At 45.7% G+C, this 26,057-nt stretch overlaps 1 protein-coding gene across 4 annotated transcripts in view; it reads right to left on the bottom strand.

Annotated features, from left to right (window-relative positions):
• Positions 1-26,057, bottom strand: part of FRAS1 (Fraser extracellular matrix complex subunit 1) — a 468,008-nt gene that overhangs the window by 26,575 nt on the left and 415,376 nt on the right. For 2 of the 4 annotated variants that reach the window (XM_019516785.1, XM_019516787.1), the window contains exons 50-61: positions 22,377-22,490; positions 20,530-20,680; positions 17,958-18,117; positions 17,055-17,223; positions 14,662-14,908; positions 12,723-13,067; positions 12,280-12,440; positions 8,205-8,352; positions 5,463-5,668; positions 4,820-4,976; positions 4,164-4,364; positions 2,021-2,208 (exon numbers count right to left, since the gene is read on the bottom strand). In XM_019516785.1, the coding sequence (XP_019372330.1) occupies positions 2,021-2,208; positions 4,164-4,364; positions 4,820-4,976; positions 5,463-5,668; positions 8,205-8,352; positions 12,280-12,440; positions 12,723-13,067; positions 14,662-14,908; positions 17,055-17,223; positions 17,958-18,117; positions 20,530-20,680; positions 22,377-22,490 (2,247 nt within the window). The remainder of the gene's footprint in view (positions 1-2,020; positions 2,209-4,163; positions 4,365-4,819; positions 4,977-5,462; positions 5,669-8,204; positions 8,353-12,279; positions 12,441-12,722; positions 13,068-14,661; positions 14,909-17,054; positions 17,224-17,957; positions 18,118-20,529; positions 20,681-22,376; positions 22,491-26,057) is intronic. The other 2 variants (XM_019516786.1, XM_019516788.1) reach the window with 2 other exon arrangements.

Genomic DNA, 26,057 nt, shown 5'->3' on the forward strand with positions numbered 1-26,057 from the left:
GGTCACAAGCTAGCAGAGGGTAGGTTTAGGTTAGACATCAGAAGGCACTATTTCACGGTCAGGGTGGCTAGAGTCTGGAACCAACTTCCAAGGGAGGTGGTGCAGGCTCCTACCCTGGGGGTTTTTAAGAAGAGGTTAGATGAACACCTTGCTGGGGTTGTTTGACCCCAGTACTCTTTCCTGCCATGGCCGGGGGTCGGACTAGATGTTCTCAGGTCCCTTCCGACCCTAGAATCTATGAAACTATGAAATCACTGCAACTTTAATCCAGGAGAAAGAAGAGGTAAAGTTAGAATGATTTTGCTACATTCATATAGCTATAGGCTCCAGCATGCCTAGCAGTTACAATACAAGAGCTGCTGTGTTGTCCGAAGCAGAAGCTCCCCCTTTACTTTTGAAACTGCTCCAAGTGTACATTTTCCCATCCTCTACAGCCTGACTCTACAGCACGCTGACTCAGGAGTGAGTGCACTCTATGTTTCAAACTATGAAACTGAAATATAGAGTATAATAATAGTAAAATATAACCATGTTAGTCTTGTCCTGTAAGCAACTTGAAAACTCCATTTTGTATCCTTCTGCTTGATGTAAATGAATGAACTGTGCATAGCCTTTATGTATGACTGTGTGTAAAAGGGTGAATGGTGATAGAATGGCATAGAGATGGAAAAAGAAGATTTAACTGTTTATGTAAGCAACAAGGCGCCAAATGTAAGTTACCAGTCAGTAAGCTAATTAATGAAGGGCTGAAGAATCCCTTTGAAGCTCAAGGGCACACAGGAAATAACAGAAAAAAAATTCTGGGCTGATATTGAGCAACTATTGCTGGTAACTAGATCTGGTGTACGTGTGGATGAAAGGGTTGTTTTGTGTATGTGTACGCCTGTGTGTAATGATGTGTATGATGATTTGTGTGTGTTTGTATGAACGGTGTGCCTGAACCTCTATGTCTAACTCATGTAATCAATAAATGCGGCACCTTGCCTTATCCCCCTTTATAAAGTCTTGCTTGTGATTTGAGCAATTGGCCATTTGTGTAACACCCACATATATACCACCCAACATACCCTATTGCACCCCCACACCTCCCCATCATACACCCCCCCACCCACACACCCCTACATGCAATATACAAGACTAAGACCTTATTTTTGAGTTAACATGCAATCATCTCTATGTAAACACAATTCATGACAAAAATATTTTTTGTAATAAAATTAAAATATATTATAGTAGGTGTTTGACTGTTAGTGTATGATTTGGTTTTCTTCTCTCCCAAAAGGAGTATTTCCAGGGACTTCCAGTGGCAAAGGTCAGGGGTTAGGGACGGGACTTCTGGTCTCAAGATGGCAACCAGGGGGTGGGGCTACCCATGCAGCCTTCAACAACTCACTGACCCCTGCAGCAGGGAGCTCCCAGCCCCTGCTCCACAATCACAGTTGTGGGGCCCAGGGTGGGAGATTCTTATCTCCCAGCTCTGCAATTGTGGAGCTAGAGCTGGGACATAAGAATCTCCCAGAGCCTGCTCCCCAATCATAGCCTCAAAGAGGAGGTGGAGAGGTAAGAATCACCCAGGCCCCACTTCTTGATTGCAATCACAAAACATAGGCTGGGAGCACCCTGCTGCAGGGGCAGGGGGACATTGTCTCCACCCACGCTCCAGTGGCAGAGCCTGCCCTTGCAGCAGACAGCTCCAGAGGACAGGGAGCAATCTCCTGCCCCCTGCTGCCTGGAAGCACATTTGCTCCCAGTATGCTGTCTACACATGCACTACTGCGCAGTAAGCGATCGGGAGTAAATTTGCTACTTGTATTTAAAGGTAGCAAATTTACAGTAAGCATCTGCACATGTAGATGGCAGTGCTTAATGTGCAGCAATTTCCTCTAATCTCAAGTAAAGTGCTCATGTAAAGCGCCTACTGTCTAGCAAAAACAAGCTCAGGCCACTCTGCCAGGTAAAACGAGCTGCTGCTTTCTATGCTCTCCTTTTTCCATGATTTCTCTCATATCTGGCAACTTACAATGGGAGGAGCTGGCAAAATAAGGCTCCCTGCTGCCTCCTGATCCAAAATAGTCACTATCGCAGTGGCAGTGTCTCCAAGAACAGCTTCCACTGGATCATCAGGACCCAGCACCAGAGAAAACGACTCATGCCACTCCCGGTCTTCGTTGGACATAATCTCCACCTTAAACAGGATGTGGTCCACACCTGCATGAAAAGCCACAAGAAAGACTGAGATAACTTGATTTATCACATGACCTTACTGTAAAGTGTCCCATAAAACTGCTTGGTTGGCTTAGATCAGGACCACGGAAACATTATGTTAAAATACCGATTTCATCTCTGCGCATTCACTTGGAATGATTTAACCCTATTCCACCCAGGAAGCCCATTCCATAAATAAAACACGAGGGAGGACAACTGATCTGACTGATCACCCAGCAGATTTACTAGCAGTTCCTTTATGAGGATTAATAGTGCCTGTCTTCTATTAGCTGACAGCAATAAAAATTTACGATCCAAAATATATCCCTTTCTCTTATGTGGGTGTCTGTTTTAACTCTTTCACTGTGATAGTCAGAGCTGTGGATGAAAGCCTGGTGGATCCCTATAGCGTGACTAATGTTGTTCTGTAGGGGTTTCTGCAAAGTTCTATATACACAGGTACTGTGAGGAGCCTGTGCTCCTAGCTGACAGCATTCCCTTACCTATTACAAATCACCCTGGCTGCAATAGCTCATCCTTACAGTGCATTTTTGGGTCACAAAATTATATCCACAGTGGAATGCAAGATTGCATCCATGAGAGTCCCACTGACTTTAATGACACCCACATGGCTAAAGCCAGACGCAACATAGTCTGAATTTATTATAGGAAAAAATATCATCAAGCAGAAATGTGGAATGGGAAGAAATGTGGAAGTTGGTTCCTTGATGACACCAAACAAGAAACATGCTGTGATAGGAAATGGCTTTGCAGTCATGTTAATTCCTGTGAGCACAAAGTCTCTAACATCCTGCCTCCTGAAGCACTTACACCAAGCTTGCCACAGTGTTCCCTAATGGCTCACTCCCACTCTTTTTGGGTTGCACCAACATCACTGTGGGCAGCAACTCACTTTTCATTGTGTGCATATAGGCTAGTATCCAAAATAAACCATTACCATGAGGCATCTCCTAGACAAAGGACTATATGGGCCCACCAACCAACTCCTTCCTGCCACTCTTTACAAGAATCATGTTTGAACTGCCCCTCTTGAATCTGACTGTGAAAGGAGAAGACAGCAATGGTTTGGTATCCCCCCAAAAGTGACCTTATCCTCTGGCTGTCACTTAACTCCCTGCCACCAATAGTCTTCAAGTTCTTCCTTTCTCAGCCTCCTGCAGTGAGAAGTGGACATAGCTTACTGGTGTTTCTGGTATGTGTCCTGTCAAAATGTCACACTTGATTTATTTGTGACTTCTCCCATGGTCTCTCCAACATACTTAAAGAATCTCACTAGATACATGGCTAGTTTGGGAAAAGTACATGTACAATAAATACCAGGAAACAAGTATATCCCAAACCTCCAAATGGTAACAGAACTTTTAAAGGTTTACAGGACCACAGCACACATGTCTAAAACAAATCCCAGATCAAAAACATATGAGAGGGGTTTGGAATAGCTTAGCTCAGGGATGTCAAACTCATCAGGCCCCATGAGCTGAATGAGTGGTGCTGGGCTGGTCCTGTGTAGTGCCACAGACACCATGTACCCTGGACTGGCCTGAGTACAGCCAGAAACATGCACCCTGAACTGGCCTCATGTATTAGCTGCAACTCACACCAGACCAGCCCCACACTTCCCATGTAATGTACAGGGCTGGTCTGGTGCATGTCACAGCTACGCATGGGTGCCATGTGAGACTCATGGACTGCACTGGGGGCCAGATGACAAGGCTCCATGGGCTGGGCCTGAGTCTGTATCTCTGACACCCCTTTCTTAGCTAATGGAGCATGCACCGTGGGCCGAGATCAAGTACATCTAAAAATCCCACCGACAGCATGTGCTTTTGTTTAAAACATTTGTGCATTGTCCTGTAATACTAATTTGTTTTTGCCTATGCACAATGTCACTTGCAATCCCTGTACCACATAACTTATCAGCTCCATGTGTCCTTTACCAGGGCTGAACTTGAGGACCCGACTCTTTGGGTAGTAGTCAACTCCAGACTGAGCTGAGCCATCACGTGTGCTGCATCGGACCTTGGAGGTCCTGTTCAGGTCCCCTCTCCTGACCACTTTGATGTTCAAAATGGCAATGCCTTCGGGGCCAGGAGGTTCCCGGACTTGATAGGCAGCCTCTTCAAACTCAATGGTGGGTGCTAGAGAAATGGTATGAAGAAAATAAATACACAGATGTCACACTTTAATAAATAATAAATACGCAGTCTGCCTTACCCAGGGGCTGAGCTTGTAGTCTAGACAGGGTTCTTGGGAGCTCTGCTGGTTGCTGGACTTCGAAAGTGAGCTTCAGGCTGCTCCACCACTAAAGAGCATGGCTGGTTTGCCTCAGCTTTGCACACTCACTACATTTCTGTATTGTGGACAGCTAGTTGTATAGTGCAGTATTGTGAACACATACACTGGATTTTGCATCAGACTTGGAATTAGTTTTGTATGTGATGAATCCAACTGCACATAGCAGCAATCATCAAGTCAATTCAGTCATTTAATCAAAGGTAGTTTACATGTCATGGGCACTATTCAGGTTTGGTGTAAATGCGTGAAACTGTTGGAATTGGACGAGCTTCTTCTAACAGGGACTATTCTCTCTTACCATCTTCATCATTGGAAACAGTAATGGTGGCCATGGTGTTCTTTCCCATTCTAGCTCCACTCCAGTGGTTCCCCATGGGGCTGCCAAGATAGACCCTGAACTGTTCCTCTGGCTCGAATGCAGAGTCATCATTAATGTAGACAGTGCAGTTTTTCACCTGTCAGAGAGGAGCAGCAATTCCTTTGAACTTAAACAGAAAGTCACAATTGTTTCCTCATCATGTAGTGTTTTTTACCACGGTGCATTCAATGGTAAAAGACACTTTAGTAACTGAAGTCTGGCAAGCTACATGTGGACATTTAAATACAGTTATATGATAAAACATTGATGTACAAAAGTAACAACTCTGACTCCACACAGCTAGCTTTGTATGGATTTCAAGGCTACGTGCTCCAAAAGCACTAGCAATCATTCTAGATATTGATATATTAGGTTTGTTTTTCATATGCTAACTAGTGTCTACCTGCCTACAGATTCATACTTCCAGAACAACCCAAACCCAACACAGGAAGAGGATGTGCCCTGAGGAATTAGCTCTGGAAAAGCTTCAGTTGACAGGCAGCCAAGGAGAACATCAAGGTTTTCCAAACTTCCTCTGCCAGTCTCTTTTTGCTTTCGCCTGACCCGAGCAGTTTCAGCTCACCTTCTCCCCTTTCAGGAAGGTGATGCGGGAGTCCTCTGCATCTCTTCTCTCCTCAAAGTCCTCCATGACTTCTGCCGTTTGACTCCGGGTGTAGCATCTGACAGAGGACTCATAGCTCAGGTCTCCGCTACGGATAACAGGAATATGCAGGACACCCTCCTTCTCCTTTACCGTGTACAAGTCCTTGCCAAACTGCATGTTGGGTACTACAACAAGAGACCTACCATTACTGGGTTTAAAATGTCCAGCTTAGGCCTGTAACATACTGATAAACTGCTGTGTGCAGTGTGCCAGCAACCAAATGGGATTTCAGAGGATGTACTTCAGCTGTGCCTGGGCAGAGAATTCTTCTTCTTACCCAACCAACTGATGGCTATTTCCATTGCTCCTTTCTCAGGAGGATGGGAACTGGACAGTATGCTGCCCTTGGTAAAGAAGCAAGTCTCTCTCTCTCTCTACTAGCCCTTAGCCACCCAAACAGAAAGTCATTAGACTTGTTTACTGTCCCCAGTATTTTCTTTTTGCCTGACTTACACTCCTATTCTACCTGCATTGGAGAAGTAGATATGTATATCTCAGGGCTTGGCTGAGCTGTATGAATACTGCAGGGCTGCAGTGGCACAGCTGCACCCCTCTTTTTGGAGTGGATCATATCATGGGAGCTTTTGGGGACTTTTTCAAGTTCCTAAAGCAGGTGAAAATACTGTCTCCCCCCCACCTGCTCAAAGAAACACCCACTGCCTGTCACATTCCCCATCCTCACCACTCCCCTGCCCTCATCCTGCCTTTCCTTGATGTCCTGAGGGCAGAGAAGCACCAGAGCCATTCCTGCCAGCTGCACAGGGGTTGAGCTCAGCTGGGGATGGGGACAAGAGCAGCAAAGATGGACAGGGGTTCTCCTTCCCTGTGCTATGACTGGCAGGGTGGGGGGAACTCTCCAGTCACCCCGTTGCCACAGTCCCCTCCCCAGCTCAGCCTAGCCCCAGCTCAGCCCTGTCGGTGCTGAAACTTCCCTCCCCTTCAACTGTGGAAAATGCAGCAAGGATAGGTGCGGGAGTCAGGGGGCATGGGTGGGGGGGATTGAGGGAAAGGGGAGGGGAGGGTACAACATCTGAGCAAGAAAGGGAAGGGAGGACATTTTCACCTGCTTTAGGGCATTAAAACCTCCCCAGAGACTCTGATAGCTGCTCTTGCTGGTGGGGCAGAGGAGGCTGGGAGCAGGGGGAGCAGCCATCCTTGCAGTGTGGGCTGCTGCTTTTGCACCCCACAGGGCTGGACCCAGGGTGTGAGGCACAGGCAGTTGGAAGCTCCTGGCTCCCTAGCTGCTCATGCCCTACATTGTAAAGTGATGCCTGCTGTTGATGAGCGAAGCTGCCAGCTCTCCAGCTGTCTCTTCCATATGTATCCCGGGGACTAAAAAAAGGAAGTGTACAGCTGGGGTTTCCAGATACATGCCTGCTTTGTAAAGGATCGGGGTGGAGTGAGCCCGAGATCAGTGAGGCATTTCCTGATGTTGGGCTTAGGGAGCTCGCCATCTGTCTCTGGGGATTAGACAGGGGCTCTGGGTCTAGGACCTGACACTGCTTCTAGCCTGATCCCAATGACTGGGTAAGGGATGGCTGTGTCCTGGACCCTGGGGCTATCCCATGCTGGATCCCTGCACTCAGCTGAGCATTAGGATTTGTCATGACTTTGCCCTGACGTGGCACAAGTTCAGTTTAAGGAACTTGTTCTATGTTACACTGTGAGCTGCTCAAAAGTTGATGGGTATTAGTGCTATCTTGAGTTTGGAGCAGTCACACATTCAGGCCAGTAGAGGCCTGTCTCATTCTGAGCTTCCCCCTGGGGCTTCCCCTCTGCCTCCCCTCCCATTTACTTGTGGCTGCCCATGGTGTCTGTCAGGGAGGGAAGGGTTAACCTGCCTGTCCAATGCCCACCCCCAACTGCTCTTCTCTGGGCTGAGCCCAGCCCAGACTGCAGGAGTGGCAGCGGTGGCCAGGCAGGCAGGTTAACCCTTCCCTGTCTGCTCCCTCAGGACAGATAGTGCAGGCAGCCAAACATAACTGGAGGGGGAGGGGTGGCAGAGGGGGGACAGTTAGTGGGGTTGCTGGGGAGGGCAGTGGGAGCAGTGTGTCCTTACAAAGTGCTTAAAACTAGTTTCAGGTGTGAATGTGTGGACAATCAGGATTAAAGAGCTCTAGGAGTTGCCTAAAATTAATGTTTAACAAGGCCCTAAGATAGAATACAAATGAGCCACAAACACACTGTACATTATATGTGGAATAGCTTTGTGGCTCATTTGCTATATTATCACACCACAAATTGGCCTTATTGTGTGCCCAGGTTACTATTTATCATACATTAATCATCTCTTAAATGTAGCATGTGCCAGAGCACTTATTCCTACGCCACGCTAAGTAACACCTTCCTCCAGGTGAAGCACTTATGGGACTATACAAGGAGGAAAGAGCTATTCATTTTGAGCCAAGTGAGAAAGCCTGGCTGAAAATGAGAGAAGCAAACGAAATTTATTTTGTGTTTCCAAAAAATATAATCTCTTGTGGACAAAGGAGCTAAGGAAAGAAACACAGGGCAGCCAATATGGAACATGTTTTAAGTAGTAAATATGGACTGAATTCAACCAGGGTATAATTCTATAGGCTCCAACTTATCTTCGTGCACAAGGAAAACATAATGGCAGGTGACACAATAGACTGGGTACAGATTGACTGCACAGCTTACCATCTTGGAAGATGTCATTAATGGCCACAATAGCTTGGAAAGGTTTAGTCAATTCCGCCCCTTGGGGTGAGCTCAGATATACAACAAAAGTCTCCAGCCCTTCAATCACTGGGTACTGAGCATCATCCAGGATTGTCAAGGTACAATACTAAAGGAAAAGGAAAATTCTTGTGTTACTGTAATACCAAACCTGCTGTGATTTTGTCAAAAGGAGAGAATAGTCATCTCAGGTTGAGTCTCAGGCTGAGTAATGTCATTAATTCTAGGTGCCTAAGCCTCAACAGCTCTTTAAAACACGATGTTCTCCATATCACAAAATAACAAAATACCTTTACCCTGGGAGAGGTGCATTTAACTATGGCATCTACAGCCACAACGTCAACTTTGACCTAATAGATTTCTGTTCAGGCAAAACACCTGATTTGTCTGTCCATCACAGCAACTCCCATGGTCCCCATGATGATAGTCTCTGATGGACTAACATTCCTTGATGCATTTTCACAACATCCCTCTGAGATTAGGATGTGCTGTCATCCCCATCTTCTTGAAGGAGAACTGAGGCACAGAGAGACTAAGTGGATTACCCAAGATCTTAAAAGCAGTCTGTGACAGAGGAGTGACTTGATCTCTGAGCTCTAAATGGCATTTTTACATGTGTTTCCGACATGCTTTTAATTAACAAGCTATGCTAGTTAAAAGCAACCACGCATCATGTGCATCAGTGGCATAGTGTGCCCCCATGCTGAGAAAATAGCAGCGGTTCACTCTGAACTGCACATCAAATGTGTTTTAGTTCAACGCGCACCACCGCCATTTTCTCAGTGCAGAGGCACGCTGTACCACTGATACACATGATGTGCAAGGCAGCCAGAGCACAGCAATTTACATGGATTTCCAGAGCATCAGAGCAGGTTCCCTGTATGTGTGTAAGTGCCCTAAAATCCTAAGCTAGTGTCTTAACTAGTGGAACAGCCTGTTGTATTACCAGATTCACACAGCAGGGCTCACAACTACATTTGCTGAATGTTCATATTGGTAAGACACTTTTCTGTAACTTTCATCTTTCTTTACCCCACTTCTTCCCACTAGGCTCTAAACACTCTGAGCCCTCCATACCTAAGGGATCGCCTGCTTCCCTATGCCCCCAAACAGTCCTTAAGGTCAGCTGACAGCAACTTCCTGTAAGTACATTTAGTGTGCCAAAACCACGTGGCAAAAACATGTGGGAGTTCATTCTCAAGAGTTGCTCCTTAGCTCTGGAACTCTCTCCCTCTTGAGGCCCACCAGCACTGGAGCCTAGACATCTTTTGGAAGCACTGCAAGACTTTTAGATTTGGGCAGGTATTCACCAAACAAAGCTAGGATGAGATGTTTTACCCCTTTTATCTTGATGTTCTAGTTCCCACTGAAGTTGCTTTGTTCTCTTGTCGCTCTCCTGTTTTTAAGCTACTGTATTCACTCAAATCTAAGACAAGGCTTTTTTCCCCAGTCAGCAGGGGGGGGGAAGCCCCTCATCTTAGACTGGTATACGAAAGCACAGGAGGGAGACAGATGGCTGCTGTCGCTTTGAGCTTAGGCCAGGGTCAGAGTCAGACCCAGAGCAGCTTCCTGCCCTGGCCACCTCCACATGCCTATGCATCTTCTGTGCCTCCCTTCTGCCCTCCTCTGTTTCCCCACCCATACTGTCAGGCACAGCTCAGCTCCAGCTTGGACTAGGTATGCTCCCAGACATGGAGCACATGGAAACTCTGTCCCCTCCCTGGCCAATCAGCAGTGCTGACACTGCTGCATGGCCTGGCAAGGGCTGAGCTTCCATGCTGTGCTTCAGGTGGGAACAGATCCAAAGCAGCATCTGACAGTAAGGAGTGGGTGGGTGGTCAGGGCAGAGAGGCAAAGACTGCAGGGACTGGGTGGGGACAGGCAATGACTATGGGGAGCTGCAGAGGAGAGGGTGTAGGTAGGATATGAAGGCTGCAGGGGGAAGAAGTGGGGAGGGGCAAAGGCCCACCTGGCCCTCCCACCGCTATTTTCCCTGCTGTAGCTGTGGGAGGGGGGCAAATTCAAAACAACCATCTGATAATTAAATTCTATACCTGGAAAATTATACCAAATTTATAAATTTCCCATATATACAATTTAATTATGGGGGGTCATCTTAAATTCAGGGTCAACTTAGATTCAGGTTAATACAGTAATCTGTATTTTTATGGTAAGCTGCTATGAGCTTTTGTTGGAAAGGGCATCCTATACATTGAATAAATAGGTAAACAAATATTTGCTGGATTTTTCACCTTTACATGTAACCATTTAGAATCTGGTAGAGATTTTCAAAGGCACAAGTGGCTGTGAGGTATCTAAGTAGGTAACAACTAGGAATAAGGCTCTTCATTGCTATTTGTGCCTGTTAAACACCATACCCTGGAAACTTTCTGGGACAAGAGCAGTGTCTTTGTGTTCCATGACCTGATTGCCATACTTCTGGTTGCTGTTAAACAACATATGGATTATGGATTTTTTCCCATAAATAAGGCATGCATTCGGGAGCTGAAAAGTTGAACTAACTTGACATCACAATTTGTGACTACTCAAGAATGAACTAAATAACGAACTGTGTGTTCCATAAATTCTAGAGCATAACATGGTAAAATTGAAAACACAGTTTAACCAACAGCTTCACAGCATCACTTTGCCTCTGGGAAATATTATTACTTCTTCATAATAGGGTTTTACCTAGAGACTCCAGTCAGGGATAGCTACTCACCCATTTAATGAAGAGAGGGTTGTGGTGGCGGGGTACACCCTCAGGGGCCGGAAGTGCTGGGGGCAGACCCCAACACTCCCAGAGAGGGGAATAGGGATGCTGACGCCACTGCAAAGTTACTGAGGTGGCAGACCGGGGTGGAGAAAGAACCACGCGAGCCAGCGTTGTTGATTAAGCTGAGCCGCAGCCAGCTGATCACATCAGCTGAAGCCACCACTGCCGGAGATTCAAAAACCCCGCTGGAAGCTGGATGCAGGGCAGAACCCAGCTGGCAAGATGCCGGGCCAGCTGAGGCCCAGGATGCCAGCATGAATGAGCCCTCTGGCTCTGCCCCACAGTGAATGGGCAAAGGCAGCAGTCAGAAGCTGCCTGGGACATTGCAAACTGCAGTCCCGGAGCACGAGAGGCCTGCGGCCAGTGTGTCTCCATAAGGGAGCGTGATTGGCCATATCCATCCTGGCCCTTAAGCACTCATCTGAGGCCTCAAGGCCAATGCAGGGACCAGGGTGGACCCAAGAGGAAGAGGGGCGGGCAGGCTGAATCCCTAAGCCTGAGCCCTATCCACATTCGAGGAGGTGGAGGCCCCTCAGGGCAACAAATGGGCTGTAGCCCAGCACTGGTATGGTAACATGAAGATCCATGTGGTTGGCACGTGGACAGGGTGTAGGGGATGTGGAGCCCCAAGAACATCCGCAGCGAACCTGTGAGTATCCCCGTCTTTGGGTTGGGGGAGAGAACACCACTGAACCCCTCCTTTTACCATTCCATCAAGTCGTGGCAGGAGAGTCGGGGGCCCAGACCACAGAGTGGTAGGATACTCACAAGCGCCAGCCCAGGGTGCCACAAGGGTCCTTTCCTCAAAGAACTTACCATCTAAGTACATGGCAAGAGAGAGTTACAATACAGTGATGCGAAGACATGTCACAATAGGGCAATTAGAGTTCCCACAACACATAGTGCACACTTAAGTATGTGGGTGGTATTTTACATGAAAAAATCAGATTGTTTCTGGTCAAAGTGTGAACAGCTTGTGATAATTCTTTCAGCTTTATTTTATTAAAATAGCTCCTGATGCAGCCATGCTGACAAGGATCTGGGATAAACTGCATCTTTAAGCAATACCTACTGTTTTCCTCTAATGTCCAAAAATCCCAGTAGCTAAATAAATACAGTGAATTTAATTTAGGTGGCTTTCAAAATAGCAAATGTGTAATGGAGAGAGGTAGTGAGAAAGAGAATGTGTCTATAAGCAGAAGTGAGAGATGAGTTAGAACGAAATATGCTCATGTAAGCATAGGATGTTTGGTCCAGTACCTCTTCAGTTCTGCCTGGCCTGAACTCCACTTTCTTGGAGCTGGGTATATAGTCAATTCCTGGACTGGCAGAGGGTGGATCAGAAAGCCGAGTGGCGCACCACACTGACGTGGGGGTTGACAGGTCTGTACCATGCCGGATAACAGGGATCTCAATGGTACCTGCATTTCAAGTTAGACATATTAGAGCCAGAGTTAGAACACAATTACATGCCAGAAAGTTGTATCTTTGCTGTGTCAGTAGGCCACAGCTGGAATCCACTTCTATTGGAGGGCAGGATGAAAAGGTACAGCTGGAGTGCCACTACAGCTCCCATTTCCCCATACAACGTGGGCCCAGTCCAAAGCTGAACAACCTCACATCATCACCTGGACAGTGGTATTTCTACCAGAGGCACTTTGGGGTGATGCACAGGATTAAGGAAACTGCTACTGCATCCTTACCTGCATCCTCACTGACCGTGAAACTAGCATTTCCCAGGAACACGGTGGAGGCGTCATTGGGGCCACTGATGAGAACTCTGGCTGAAGCTAGGCTCCCAATGCGTGCGTTGTCAGAGGCATCTGCCAGGGCGATCTCGAACTCCTCCTCCTCCTCGTACTCACTGTCATCAATCAGTTTGACGTCACAGGTTGACATGGTGACACCAGGTCCAAAAATGACACGGTTCTCATGCGACATCCCCCTGGATTTAAAGTCAGAGCCAGACTCCAGGGCATAAAGACTGCTGCCCTTAGCAGATTTGGGAGTAGTGTAGCAAACAGCTGACACAATGCTGCTGGCATCCCCTACAACACAGCATACAAGGGGACAAAAGTATTACTGTAGGCCAGTGGTTCTCAACCTTTTGGACTTAAGGTAACCATCACTTGATTTAAGGAACCCCTCTGTAAGTTTTGTGAACTGAATGGCACCCAATTTCAAAAACTAATTTATACATTACAGTGCTTATCTCCTTAAACAAGGGCTGGGCACTAAGGGGTGAGGGACTGTCCAGTCAGCACAAAGCCTGAGCCTCGCTTATCTGTTTAATTTATCTGCTTATCTTCTCATACCTCAAAGCATCCTTCAAAGGACCTGGTAGTACCCCAGGGTATCTTTGGCAACCTCACTGAGAATCTTTGCTGTAGTCAAAACTGCACTGGGTTTCATTAGCTGAATAAGTTCAGATATCCAAATATCTTCCACTGTAGCTCCTGGCACACAGGTACAATATTTAGGAAAGGGGGGAGGGGCCTGGGAATACTCCCCCTACTTTGGAACATGCCCAGGAAGTGACCCAGCATTAATGGAAAGCAGCATTTTGAATTTAGCCAGCCTGGTCCTGGATATTCACTCCAAGCTCTGCACTGCTGCCAGGTGTTACCATTACTCAGAAATCAGTGAACCAGTGGGGCAGGCCTCCTAGCACACACTGCAGCTGTGCTCTGTGCGGTGCCCCATGCCTGGGTTGCAGAGAAGCAGTCAACAGACACAATGGTATGCTCCTGTTTCAGCTGTCTTTGATTACTGAATATAACAGAAGGGAGGAAAAAAGGCAACTGGGCTCTCCTCATTCCCCCTTCTCCCTTCTTTTTGATTTTATTCTTTCCAGTGGATAACTGTAGGCTTAGAAACACAGGAAGCAGCCCCACCTTTTTGGGGGGGCTTTGATATTTGCCTCCTCAGAGGAAATACTAGCTCACTTATCTGAGAAAACTAACAAAGGGCAGTGACAGAGCAAACCTTAGCACTACTTCCACCTATCTGGTGGAAGGTTGGATCCAGGATCCAATCAGTAATCAAGTGCCATCTGAACACTGCTCATTGCAACATTCTAAAATTATGTTATGAAAATCAAAACCATAGATAGCAAAACCCTGGATTTTACAAACTCCTGTCACACAAAGGTCAGTGACTTGCGTGTACGGTAAATCGTACTGCTGACCACAATTTATAGGTGTGCGCTAGTGATGCTCAGCATTAAAAGCAGGAGTTTGAGGATTAGGGCTTCCGCATTGCACTCTTAGGTGTCACTGATCTATTACAGGACAATTTCATTTGATCTCTATGGGATGGACAGAGTTTTACCTTGTAATGTTGGTTATACATTTCATTTCTCCCTAACCTGTATGTCTTGGCTTACCCATTTGTAAACTGGGGATAAAGAAATATACTAACACTTCAAACTTTAATTAATTACTGTCTGTGCTGAAAAATGTGGTAAAAAAGAAAATTCTTATTATTTTGCTATATTACTGTTATATTATTATATTACTATTATATCATTACATGACATTATATTATTACAATGAGTATTACTAATAACTCAATTCTTATTATCAACAACAAAACAACAACTACAATAATAGTAATAATAATACAGCATTCATTACAACAAACCTTTCCTTTCTATGGGTGCAGACAGGAAGCCAGCACTCTCATTGATGTAGTAAGTCTTCCTGTCAAACTGTAAAGTGGGCTCATCCTCTGTATCATTGATGACGACTTTGGCCTGGGTGATCTCGCCCAGCAAAGCATAGGCTGGCATACTGAGCTCAACAGTGAAGCTCTCAATGTTCTCAAAGACGTCATCATCATTTATGAGAATAGTGCAGGCCTTGGTGTCCTCTCGCTCATCAAACTGCACCTGTAGAGACAGGAAAAACAAGGGGCACATTGTCCGTGAACCTCCTTACTTCATTTTGACAACAACAAATGCACTAAACCTTTCATACTCTCAGAACTGCTGTTCCTTTGGTGTTATGTAGAGTTGTATTTACCTTTTATTCATCTGTAACCTAATCCAAACCTACTACATCCCAAGATGAAGACTCCTGGTGACTTCCAGAGGGCTTTTGGATCATATTTTCAAAGACCTCTTTGGACTGCAGTATCAAAATACTGTCCTTGACCTGACTCTTCATTGCCTTGCTCCTTATTCAGCCACACACACATCTGTGCAAAGCATGTGCACCCAATTTTATTAGTGTTTGAACAAGGTATAGGATAAAGATGTCAAACTCATTTGGCCTCATGGGCCGGATGAGTGATGTGGAGCTTGTCCACAGGCTGGATTGGGCACTTAGACCCCTCTTCTCCTCCCCCATATACCTGATCTGGAAGCTGCTCCACCCAGTCCAGGACCTGTGTTGCATGCAGCGCAGATCCCAGAGTGTCCAGAACAGATGCAACATGGGGCACAGTTTAGCTGAAGCAGCAGCCATGCTGCATGTGGTGGCCATTCCAGCCAGACTACTCAGGGACTGCACAACATGTGATGCCTACTCCAGCCAGCCCAGGACCCCTGCTGTACATAAGTGCCTGTGAGTGTCATGTGCAGCTGATGTTTTGAACTGGTTCAAGTGGTTGCCATACGCAGCGCATATCCCAGAGGAGGCACTGGGTGAGGTGCAGTCTGGCCACCGCATGCAGTACAGCTGCTGCTCCAGCCAGACCATATGGCACTTGTTTTGGCTGCTCTGCGATCAAAGACACGCATAGCATGGATCCCAGGCCAGCTGAAGCAGCCACAGGATCAGGTATGTTGGGGAAGGTGGAGGGGGAAGTGTGCTGGATCTGGCTTGTGGACCATTCCCTATTCTGTTCCCCCGGTGGGTCTGATCAGATCCAGGGGCAGCACCAGGGGCTGGATGGTGGGACTTTGTGGGCTGGATCTGGCCTGAGGGCCATATCTGACACCCCTGGTATAGGACCACACAAGGTGCAAGGCAGTAGAGAAGCATGCCCATTTCTGACATAACACTCATTTTGTAAATGAGCCTAAATTTAGAAATTTATGATTCAAAGTGAGGTCCAAGGAGGCATAGATTTTAAGGTCAGCATAGGTTGTTAGATCATCTCATTTGAACTCTTGTATCACAGGCCAGGGGACTTCAATTAATAGTGAGCCAAATAACTTGTGTGTGACTAAAGCATACCTTCTAGGAAGGCATTCAACCTTGAAAACCGTGGGAAACTGGAGAGTCAACCTTTTCCCATAGTAGACTGTTCCAAGTCTTAATTGCTCTCACTGTGATAAATCTGTGTTTTATTTGTCATTTGAATTTGTTAGGCCTTAGCTTCCTGCCAGTGGCTCTTGTTATATATCTGTCTCCACTAGATTATAGAGCTTTTTAGTATGTGGTGGTTTCTCCCCATGAAGCAATTTATACCCCCTGAAGACACCTCTTGATCTTCTTTTTGAAAAGCTACATGGATTGAGCTACTTGAGGTTCTCACTGTACAAGACTTTTCCAGTCCTCAAATCACTTTTAAGGCTTTTGTCTATTTGGTTCTCATTTTTTACTTCTTTTGTAAAATGAGGATGCTGGTATTAGACATAGCATTCTAGTATAAGTCATGTAGAGGGGCAAAATCTCTACACTCTTACTGACTACTCCCTTCTTTACATATCCAAGGATGTCATTAATCCTTCTTCCTCTCAGTATAGCACTGAGCATTGTTTACCCATCATAGACCTTTACAGAAGCTGGTGTAAATGAATGAAATAGAATCAAGACATCCCAGGGCAACATAGATTAGATTTAAGCAAATAAATAGTCCGCTTGCTGCATAAATAACCAATGACTTCTTAGCAGGTCTGAGTCAGATTTTCTTGGTTTTATGGAGGGTTTGTATACTGGCTGCTATAACATGTTGAAGCCCAGGCCATCATGTACCCACTTCTGTTGCTACTCATGCTAGCTAAATTATGCTAGGGCAGATCTGTTAGTACATGGTAAAGTCAAACTTTCACGTTGCTTCATAGATGTACCCAGAGTTTCCTAACCTACCTGGCCCGCGTACTCCACATAATCCTGCTGTCCTGGTTCTGAACGGATGCTAGAGCTGGAGGTGGCAGTTCCCTGTTCTGTGCGGCACAGGACAATGGCATATTGGTTGAGGTTTCCGATCCTTTTCACTGTGATGCTGACAGAGCTGGCCTTTTCACTGATGTTGTAGCTGGAGATGTACAAAACACAAATGCAGGAGAGGTGTTAATGAGCACTGCCTAATGCAGTATTGGAAGGCTCTCAGGTATGCTAGTGATGAGCAGGATACAGCAAGCTGTACAGAAACAGAAGTAAATAACCCCATATGCTTGTACTGATACTGAGCAACTACAAATCAAGGCTCAATGATGCTTTCAAGGAAGCAAAGCTGAGTAAAAAGCATGGAGGGACTGGCAACAACGTATGGATATTGCTTCTACAGGCCCTAAAATATACAGCCTTTCCAAACTCAGCCAAATTCTCTATCCCCCACTACATGCATCCTTTACACCTAGAACTTGCACACTAATTCTGAGTAGGCTGAGACTGCTGGTTACCATTTGGTTTCATTCCAGAATCATTACTGGAGATTGTGCCTTACTGTGTGCATTTATAGTGATAAGTGGCCTTGGTTCTGATGAGGACTTCTGTGTACTACTGAGGTATAATATTATTTTAGGGCAACTTATCTTAACAAGATTGTTTTCATGTTACAGGTTAAGACACATTATGATACCACTGAGGGAAAACAGAGCCAAACTTAAGGGTGGGTCTAAGATGGTTTCAAATCTGCCTTCTCCTGGTGCCTTCAGCTTATTACACCAACTTTAGAGAATAACTAGTGATGGTAAGTTACATCTTAACCCACACCACCTCTGAACAGGCCCCAACTTGTTAGCAGAGTAGTCTAGGAGGGCTGCTTACCTGGTATATTCAAAGCTGATGAGAGACCACTGGATATGGAAAATGTTGTCACTGACCATATTCGGTTTGCTGTCCTTCACTAGAAACTGAAAGCTGTCCATTGTTTCCTGAATCTTCTCATCATTCAACACATATTGAACCAGGCCCAGGTTCACATCCTCTGTCAGGAAGAGACTCCCAGTGAGCCAATCCAGAAATTTAACAAGTTTTAGAAGTGAACAAAATACACATGTGTATACATGCCATCTTGTGGGACTGATCCTAATCACACATTTTATATCTGTTCAACTGCTTGTTATTTAAAGTATGTGCCATTAGGAATCACACTGAAGCTCTTCCTTTCTCCTTTCAAAAAATACTTCATCTTTCCTATAACAGCTCCATAAATTTAAAAAAGAATCAAACTTGTAGGATTTTGTTAAAGTACTGTATTTACTCTCAAACCACATGCACCTTTCCCCCAAAAATTAGCCTTCCAAAATTAGAGTGTCTTAAGCAGGAAACTGAATTTTTGGTCAGAAAAAAGCACCCCGCTTTGATTCCTTCTCACCCAGTTTATAATTAACTGCCAAGCAGAAGAAGTGGCATTTCTATTCAGGCAGCTGAGGGAGTCAGATGTCTTCATAGCTCATTGCTCCTCACTCCACAGTTTTTAACAACAGTCACTCCTTTTCAGTGGTACTGATGTTCCAGTAATCATGTTAACTTTTTCCTGGCAACTGCTGTCCGCTACCTGCTCTTGGTCTCTCTTCCCCCATTTCACAGCCCTACAGACTGTTTTCATCTCTTTTCAAATTTGTAGATCTGCTCATGAAGACCAGCCTTCATCAGCAGCTCTAGTTTGAGCTTCTGCCTGAACAGAAAAGGGAAGGTGAATGAGCTGAAGATTTTGTCCTGTCCCTGGTCTATATAGCCATCTCTCTTTTTTCTTCATTCAGCCTTCCTCGAAACACAGTACTTTATTTGGGGGCATGTGGTATGCATGCAAGAAAATATGGGTAGTTTCACTTGAAACTATTTTAATACAAATTTGCTTTAAAAACAGCTCACTGAGTTCTGGTCTCTAAACTGGCACATCCCTTTTAAAGCTTTCATCTAGCAATGGAAATGATCAGTTGTTCTTGAGCTTTTCTATTGCAGTCACTTCACTGCTTGATCTCACCCATAAAACAATGTTGCTTTTCTTCTTTTGCATTTGCATAGGTTTACTGTATATAAAATGGTATACACATGCCTCAGCAAGTCTGTAGGAAGTGACAGAAAAAGAACCCTGCCTATTTATACAGCATCTAGCACAATGGGGCCCTGATCTTGTTTGTACTGATAGTATTCTCATCCTGACTAAGGGTCAGCTTAGAGCCAACTACCCAAAAGGGAACATGCAGCAAAGGTGCTGGGACTCATTCTCACAGTTACTGCCCTCCTTCTGCTTTGCTCCTGGGGGAAAGTATGTCGCCATAGCACTGACTAACTTCCCACCTTGTGGTGTTGGCCCAGCTCTGCTGGCCAGTGAGGCAGTATATGTGTGTGTGTCTGGAGGGGTGGCAGGCATTCATTCCATTCCCCTGGTCGTGGCAAGGCATATCTAGGAAGTAGGGCTGTGCTCTGTCTGCCTCAGACCTCAACCCCCTTCTCTTTGTGGCCAAATACAACAAAGGTAGGGTTTTTAAAAGTGACTTTCAAAGAGATGGAGGCTTCTAAGGACCCAAGTCCATTATGCAATTGAGACAAGTTCCTAAGTTGCTTAGGTACCTTTGAAAATACCATCCAGTAGCACAACTGAATCCAAAGGGGTCATATTGGCAATGTCATACTTATACCAAGCTGTCAGGCAGATGCTAAGCAGGTAGTCAGAAACACATCACCCCATAATGATAACATTCTGCATAGGACAAGAAGGACCAGCAGTAAGAGCTTCAGGCTCCATTTTAATTTTTTGCCTTAAGTGTTGCACTCAGATATGTTCTCTCTCTTAAGGTACAAAACACAGGTGGAGAAAACCAATGCAGCTCTTCACTTGTAGCAAGTCCAAGCTATAAATGCTGTAAAATCTCAGAAGCCTTTGAAAGTCCAGCCTCAAAGCAACATAGCTTGAGATAGAAAAGAGATACCATTCTAAATGCATGGGAAAGAATGAGAGAGCACAGCAGAAATCTCCACATCCAGACATGCTGCAGCTGGGGCAATAATTACATCCAGATGCAAAATCCACAGCTGACCCTTTCTGTGCCAAATCGAAACAGATTTCTGTGCCAAATCTGGAGCCCCACAACTAGCTCTAAGGTAACTGGGATCTGGATGTGGGTCTAGCTCTATGGGGAAGGTGTTACTTCTTTAAGGGAAAAAAAGTAAAGTTCATTTGCATTGTAAATACAGACAAGATTCAAGACAGGAGAGAAGGACCTGATTCTCCTTTCCTCACACATGGGAAAGTAAGTAATTCCTCTGAGGTCAGCAATGTTTACAGAGCAATTTCAGCCCCTCTGTGTAACCTATTTTGACAAGGGAAATGGGCATGGATGGCAGTAAGGCAGGGGGCAGTGACATGCAGTCCTGATTCCCACTCCCTTACCTTGAGTAAAGGTAGTCACAGCTACTCCTGGTCTCAGCTTGCTCTCCACGTAGCCATGTTTGGGGCCAGCTGTTATCTCATAAATCAGCTGCTTGTCCTCTGTGTCGGGATCCATTGTCAATAATTCCTTCTTAGTGATCAGATTGGTTGCCTGGATTAAAGCCACAATGAAGTAGTTAATCTCTTGAGATACTGCATAGCTTGTCTGATTCATGGGCCAATCAAAATAATTCCCCTTTAGAAGAATACTTGGGGAGGGAAGACTTAGGGAACTGACAGACAAATGGCAGCCTGAGACAGACAGGGGCAGTAGAGCCTGGCCATGCCTTACACAAAGCCTAACAGTACAGAAAGGTTTCTGATTCAGATTCAAATCTGATTACTTTAAAGATGAGTTTGTGGTTTGAATAAACGAAAACTCATAAAGCTGTCATTTTTTGTTTGACTTGGCATGACAAACCTTTCTAGTTTTGTGTGAAAACAATAATTTGACACGTTTAGTTCAAACACAGCTCAGGCTTGCTCGAGCCATCATCTAGCTCTGCCAAGAAGGCTGAAAACTTTGGCAGGCCTGGTCCACAGTCTGGTTTTAGGAAACATGTTTTAATCCTCCCTCCCTGTCTGCTCATGTATGTACCTTGGTTTCACTCCACTTCCTTAGCACTTCCCAGGGAGAGAGAGCAACATGAATGGAAAATAGTGGCAATAAAACCATTTGATGTCTGTATAATGCTTTTATGCTTTTAATAAATCAGGCAGTTTATGTTGAAGTAGCCTTATCTTAATAATCTGCAATGCAACCCCATTTTGCTATGCATAACCTTGAGTTTCCTCTGTGGTTTAGACCAAGTCCTGAGAAAATTGAAAGGGGTACCAAGCACCACCATCTAACTTGGCAAATCAGCAGAACAAACACATGCATGTGTATATTATACAACTAATAGAAGGAAATATTTGCAGTGAAACACCTATTGTAATGGCTCCTTTAAGGCCCAAATATTCCAGCAATTGTCATCAGAGAAACATAGAGAAAAGGCACTCTTTGGTCTATATCAACTTGATTCCAAGATGAGGGTTGTTCCTCCTGTTGGGGGTGAGGGGGGGAGGGGAGACAGTGGCTCAAGGCTGCAGGGGGAAGAGGCTGTGGCATGCCAGGCACAAGAGGGCTAAGTAAGGGTGGGAGGCCTCTGGTGGCAGGCTGTCTGCCCCTCTCCACTGCCTGCCTCCCCTGCCCTCCCATTGCCTACCCCTGTACCACTGCCTTTCCTACTGCAGCAGTGGGTGGAGTGAATCTAAGATGATTTCCAAAAATGAGATACCATACACTGAAAATTATAATAAATACATAAATTTTCCTTGTTTACAATCTAATTATTGGTGTTCATCTTGAATTCAAGTAAATGTGGCATTTTCAACCCAGTTTTCTTCTGTCAGTATTGCACTCCAATATTGGGCCTCACCTACCTTGTGCCTCTGAGGCCCAATCTTATTTCCGTGGTGTGAGTCAGTAGAAGTGACCCGCCATACAAACAAAGCGCAGACTGTTCAGGGAACTGGCCAAGGAGATTAGTTTAGCTTCTGCCAGCCAGAATCTGTATGAGGTATCATTAAGTTTGTCACCCCACAACCCTTCCAATCAAGTTTTTAGTAGTCACAGTTCATAGACTCCAACATGCCCTCTGCTTTTTTAAGTTTTTTCCCTGAGACCAAAAGGGAGATACCTGAACTTTTGCTACTTCTATAAGAGAAAGAAATGCTAGGGTATTTGAATTGTCTTATACATCTCTCAGTCCTCCTCTTTCTCTCTTTTTCTCACATGATCAGGCTGAACACAGGAGATTGGTCACCTTGCCATCCACGTACTCCAGCCACTGCAGGCCCAAGTTGGTGACAATTCTGGGTGTCCCATCATCCACAGGGAGAATGTCCACTTTGAACCGCTGGGGTGCCGCAGTCACAATCTGAGCAGGAGTCCAGATGCAGAGGTGGATATTAATATATCATGTAAATTACTGCTTCAGAATAAACTCTGAAGATGTTGTTTAGTGATATAATTTTTCCAAATGATCCAGAAGATTCACAGGCAAGGAATAGGGCACATCCCTGGGCCTGAAGAACTTACAAAATAATTGAGACAGAACACAGACAAAGAAGCAGGTAACAAGCATTGTGTCCCAGGAGGGGATTTTCAGAAACATTCAGCAACAGTCTTATTCTAGCCCCAGCTGAAGTCAATGGTAGAACACCCACTGAATTCAAACAGAAGTAGACCACTGCTGAGAGCTGTTGAAACCTCCTTCTAGAATAATACAAAGGCTTGTTTTATAGTGGGGTTATAAAAATAATTATTATTTCCATTATAGAAACCCGTCACAGAACAGAGCCCAGTTGCGCCAGACATTGCATGAACAGAGAACAACAACAACGGGGAAAAACCCCTAGTACTTCCACCTAGCTGTAACTTCTAAGGTTTCTTTTTAAACATTCCTATCACACTTTATATTGGGAGGTAACCTAGAGGGTTATAAGTGTGAGTCTTGGCAGCAGGAGGGAGCAGGGAAAAGCTGCCAAGACAAAGGCATTGGCTGCAGAAGGGAAGTTGCTCGCAGGCCAGGGAATGGAATGTGGCCTGGGCCTAACCCACATGTCATTCAAATCTCTTGGGGTATCATCCCTAACTTAAGTAGGTTTTAGATCAGGCTCTGCAGATGGTATGAAAACATATATCTGGCACTCTCTATGATCAAGGATTCTGCAACACTGCGTGGCTGTGCTGGATCATGCACACGCATGTACACATGCAGCCCTTTGTAGCAATTAGATCATTTTTGCATTTTAAGTCGTCATGCCATGCTACAGAAATGGGGTCAAAGGCAGGTATACTGCTATTTATCAGACACTTTCAAGAAGCAACCAAACCTTCTTCTAACCCTAGTTGCCCTTTCCTCAACTGCAACAGAGGATGCTCAGAAATCCATGGACTCCTTTCTTTTATTTCATATGCTTTTGCATTACCAGGGCCTGAAAGGGAGGGAGGTCCTTTGGGTGAGGCAGGACTGGGACTCAGGAGATACAGGTTGAATCCCAGCTGACTCCTTCCTTCAGAAAAGTTACTTGGGATGCAGCTATGTTTCCATCTGAAATTTTCAAAAGCACGTATGTACTAGGGCTGTGTGAAATTTCACCAAGTGTTTCATTCAAGCTCGAAACAGTGAAACTGAAACAAAACAAAAAGTTTTGAAACAGCTTTGAAATGAAATGAGGGCACTCAAAACATTTTGAAAGTTTTGAAACGTTTCAAGTTTTGAAGCAGCCTAATGGCAGGAGGAAGGGGAGAGCCAAGGCTGCACTCTTGGCTCTCCCAGTGCAGCTCCACAGCCCCATGAAACTCAGCCCGGTGGCAGGAGGTGGAGTGCAGCTCAGGCTCTCCCCGCCTCCCACTGCCAGGCTGCACTCTGAGCAGCTCTGCCATGGCAGCACGAATCTTCCCTAGGTGGCAGGGCAGCCTTCTGTCATCTGGCACACAGATCTGGGGGCCCACAACCCTGGGAGGAGTCCAGCACAGCCCCACAGCTCTCCCGGGGGTGCAAGCCCCCAGATCTGCATACCGAATGAGAGGAGGCTGTTGCTACTGCCAAATGTAAGGAGTTTTCCTTTGAACAGCTTCCCAGAAACCCCTTCATCTATCTCCTTGAAACTTGACAGGTTTCATGCCCTCAGAAGGGACTACCATCCCTGCAATTTTCATCTGAATCGGGCAAGAAATGACAAAGTTTTAAGCATTTTCATTATCCCCCATTATAGCCTATAGGCAAAATGCTGAAACACGTTGAAACTGTCTTGACGAAACGAAATGGAACAATGCTTGGAAATTAAATGAAACAATGAAATGAAACACTATCCCTTCAAAATGTTGAAATGGATGTTGAAACGAAACGATGGTATTTCACACAGCCCTAGTACGTGCCTAATTCTCACCAAGATCAATGGGAGTTAAGTGCCTATATGTTTTGGAAGATCCCACAAGCCTCCCACTGCCTCAGTCCACCATCTGTTCGCTGGGGATAATACTTTTCATTTTTTCTCACGCCCTTCCTGTGTTCTACCTATTTAGGCTTTAAGTTATTTGGGGCAGAGGCTGCCTTTTACAATTGGCAAACTGCCTAGTACATTGAGGTCCTGATCTGATTCTCCCAGTTATTTCCCTTATTTTTGTTATTTTCAATGGATACTGAAATCAATATTTTAAAAAACTTCAGAATATCCCTGTGAAAATTTTAATGAAGTAGCCTATGAACACATATCAATATTGCATTTTTTAAGTAAGATGTAGGGATATGTGGCTGTGGGGGCACATACCCAATATCTGTTTAGCAGAGGACATGCTAAAAGAAGAGATGAAATGAGATGAGAATTAAATTAATACTCTATGATTTCAGTCTATGGGTCTCAATGACTTTCACTGTGGCAAAGCAAAATTTTCAAGATTGTCATTCCACAGGATTGTGATGGTCTTTGCACACAGAGCAAAGGAACACTGCATTTCCATTCATTTAAAGAATGCTTTCAATTTTTTTAATGGTTCAGTACATCCCAGAACATGCAGTAAACCTTCTGCCTTCATGTTTCAGTGCTTTGGTGTTCTGGGACACAATCTCAGCAAGTATGAACTGGCATAAGACTAATGAATTCATTGGACTACACCAAGCAACACCTAAGGGAGAGCTTATGCTTTGAGTACTTTTGCCTGTAAGACTGATGGGCTAAGGAAGCTGTGGGGGAGGAGAACAAACAGAGGATTCACAAAAGAATCTATTGTGCTCATCGGTCCGGTATCAGATCAGTACTGATACAAAGAAAACTGGCTGTATCAAATATTGGCTGATAAATGCCTGTCCTGTGCACAGCCACAGCGCAGCACTCAGGCAGTGAGGAGCACAGCCGGCAGTGGGGAGAGCTGCCTCCAGCTGGTAAGTCTGGTGCAGTGGAAGGGGAGGGTGGAGGGAAGGGTCATGGGGAAGGGGCAGATCAATGTCCCCCACAGTGAAGGAGGCACGTGCTGCTCAGGTGAGGGGGGTGGGGGCCAGAACGACTACTCAGGGGGTGGGGAAGGTGGCTCCTGCCACTGCTTGCACCCCGGGAGAGCATGGGGGGGTGCCCCCCCAGATCTGTGCGGGGTGGGGTTAGCTGCAGCCAGGGCTGCGTGGGGCTCTTCTTGGCAGGGCTCGGAGCAGGCACTGGTGGTGCTGGAAGGATGCTGCATCCACTGCAAATTTCACTGCCGCTCCACCCCCAGCACTACCAGCCGCAGCCCTATCTCTTCCCAGCACATGGGTGGAGGCGGGGTGTTGAGCTGGGGCTGGCAGCAGCAGCACTGGGAGCAGGGCGGCAGCGATATATGGGGTGGACACAGCACTGCCAGGGCCCGCTCTGAGCCCAGCCCCTGCTGAGAACAGCTCTGTGCAGCCCGCCCTGTCCCATGCAGATTCAGGGGTCACACGCCCCTCCCCCCCATGCCCTCCCAGGGT

Source organism: Gavialis gangeticus, unplaced genomic scaffold (genome assembly GCF_001723915.1).
Source record: "Gavialis gangeticus isolate Ggan-Ray unplaced genomic scaffold, GavGan_comp1, whole genome shotgun sequence".
Classification (NCBI taxonomy): domain Eukaryota; kingdom Metazoa; phylum Chordata; order Crocodylia; family Gavialidae; genus Gavialis; species Gavialis gangeticus.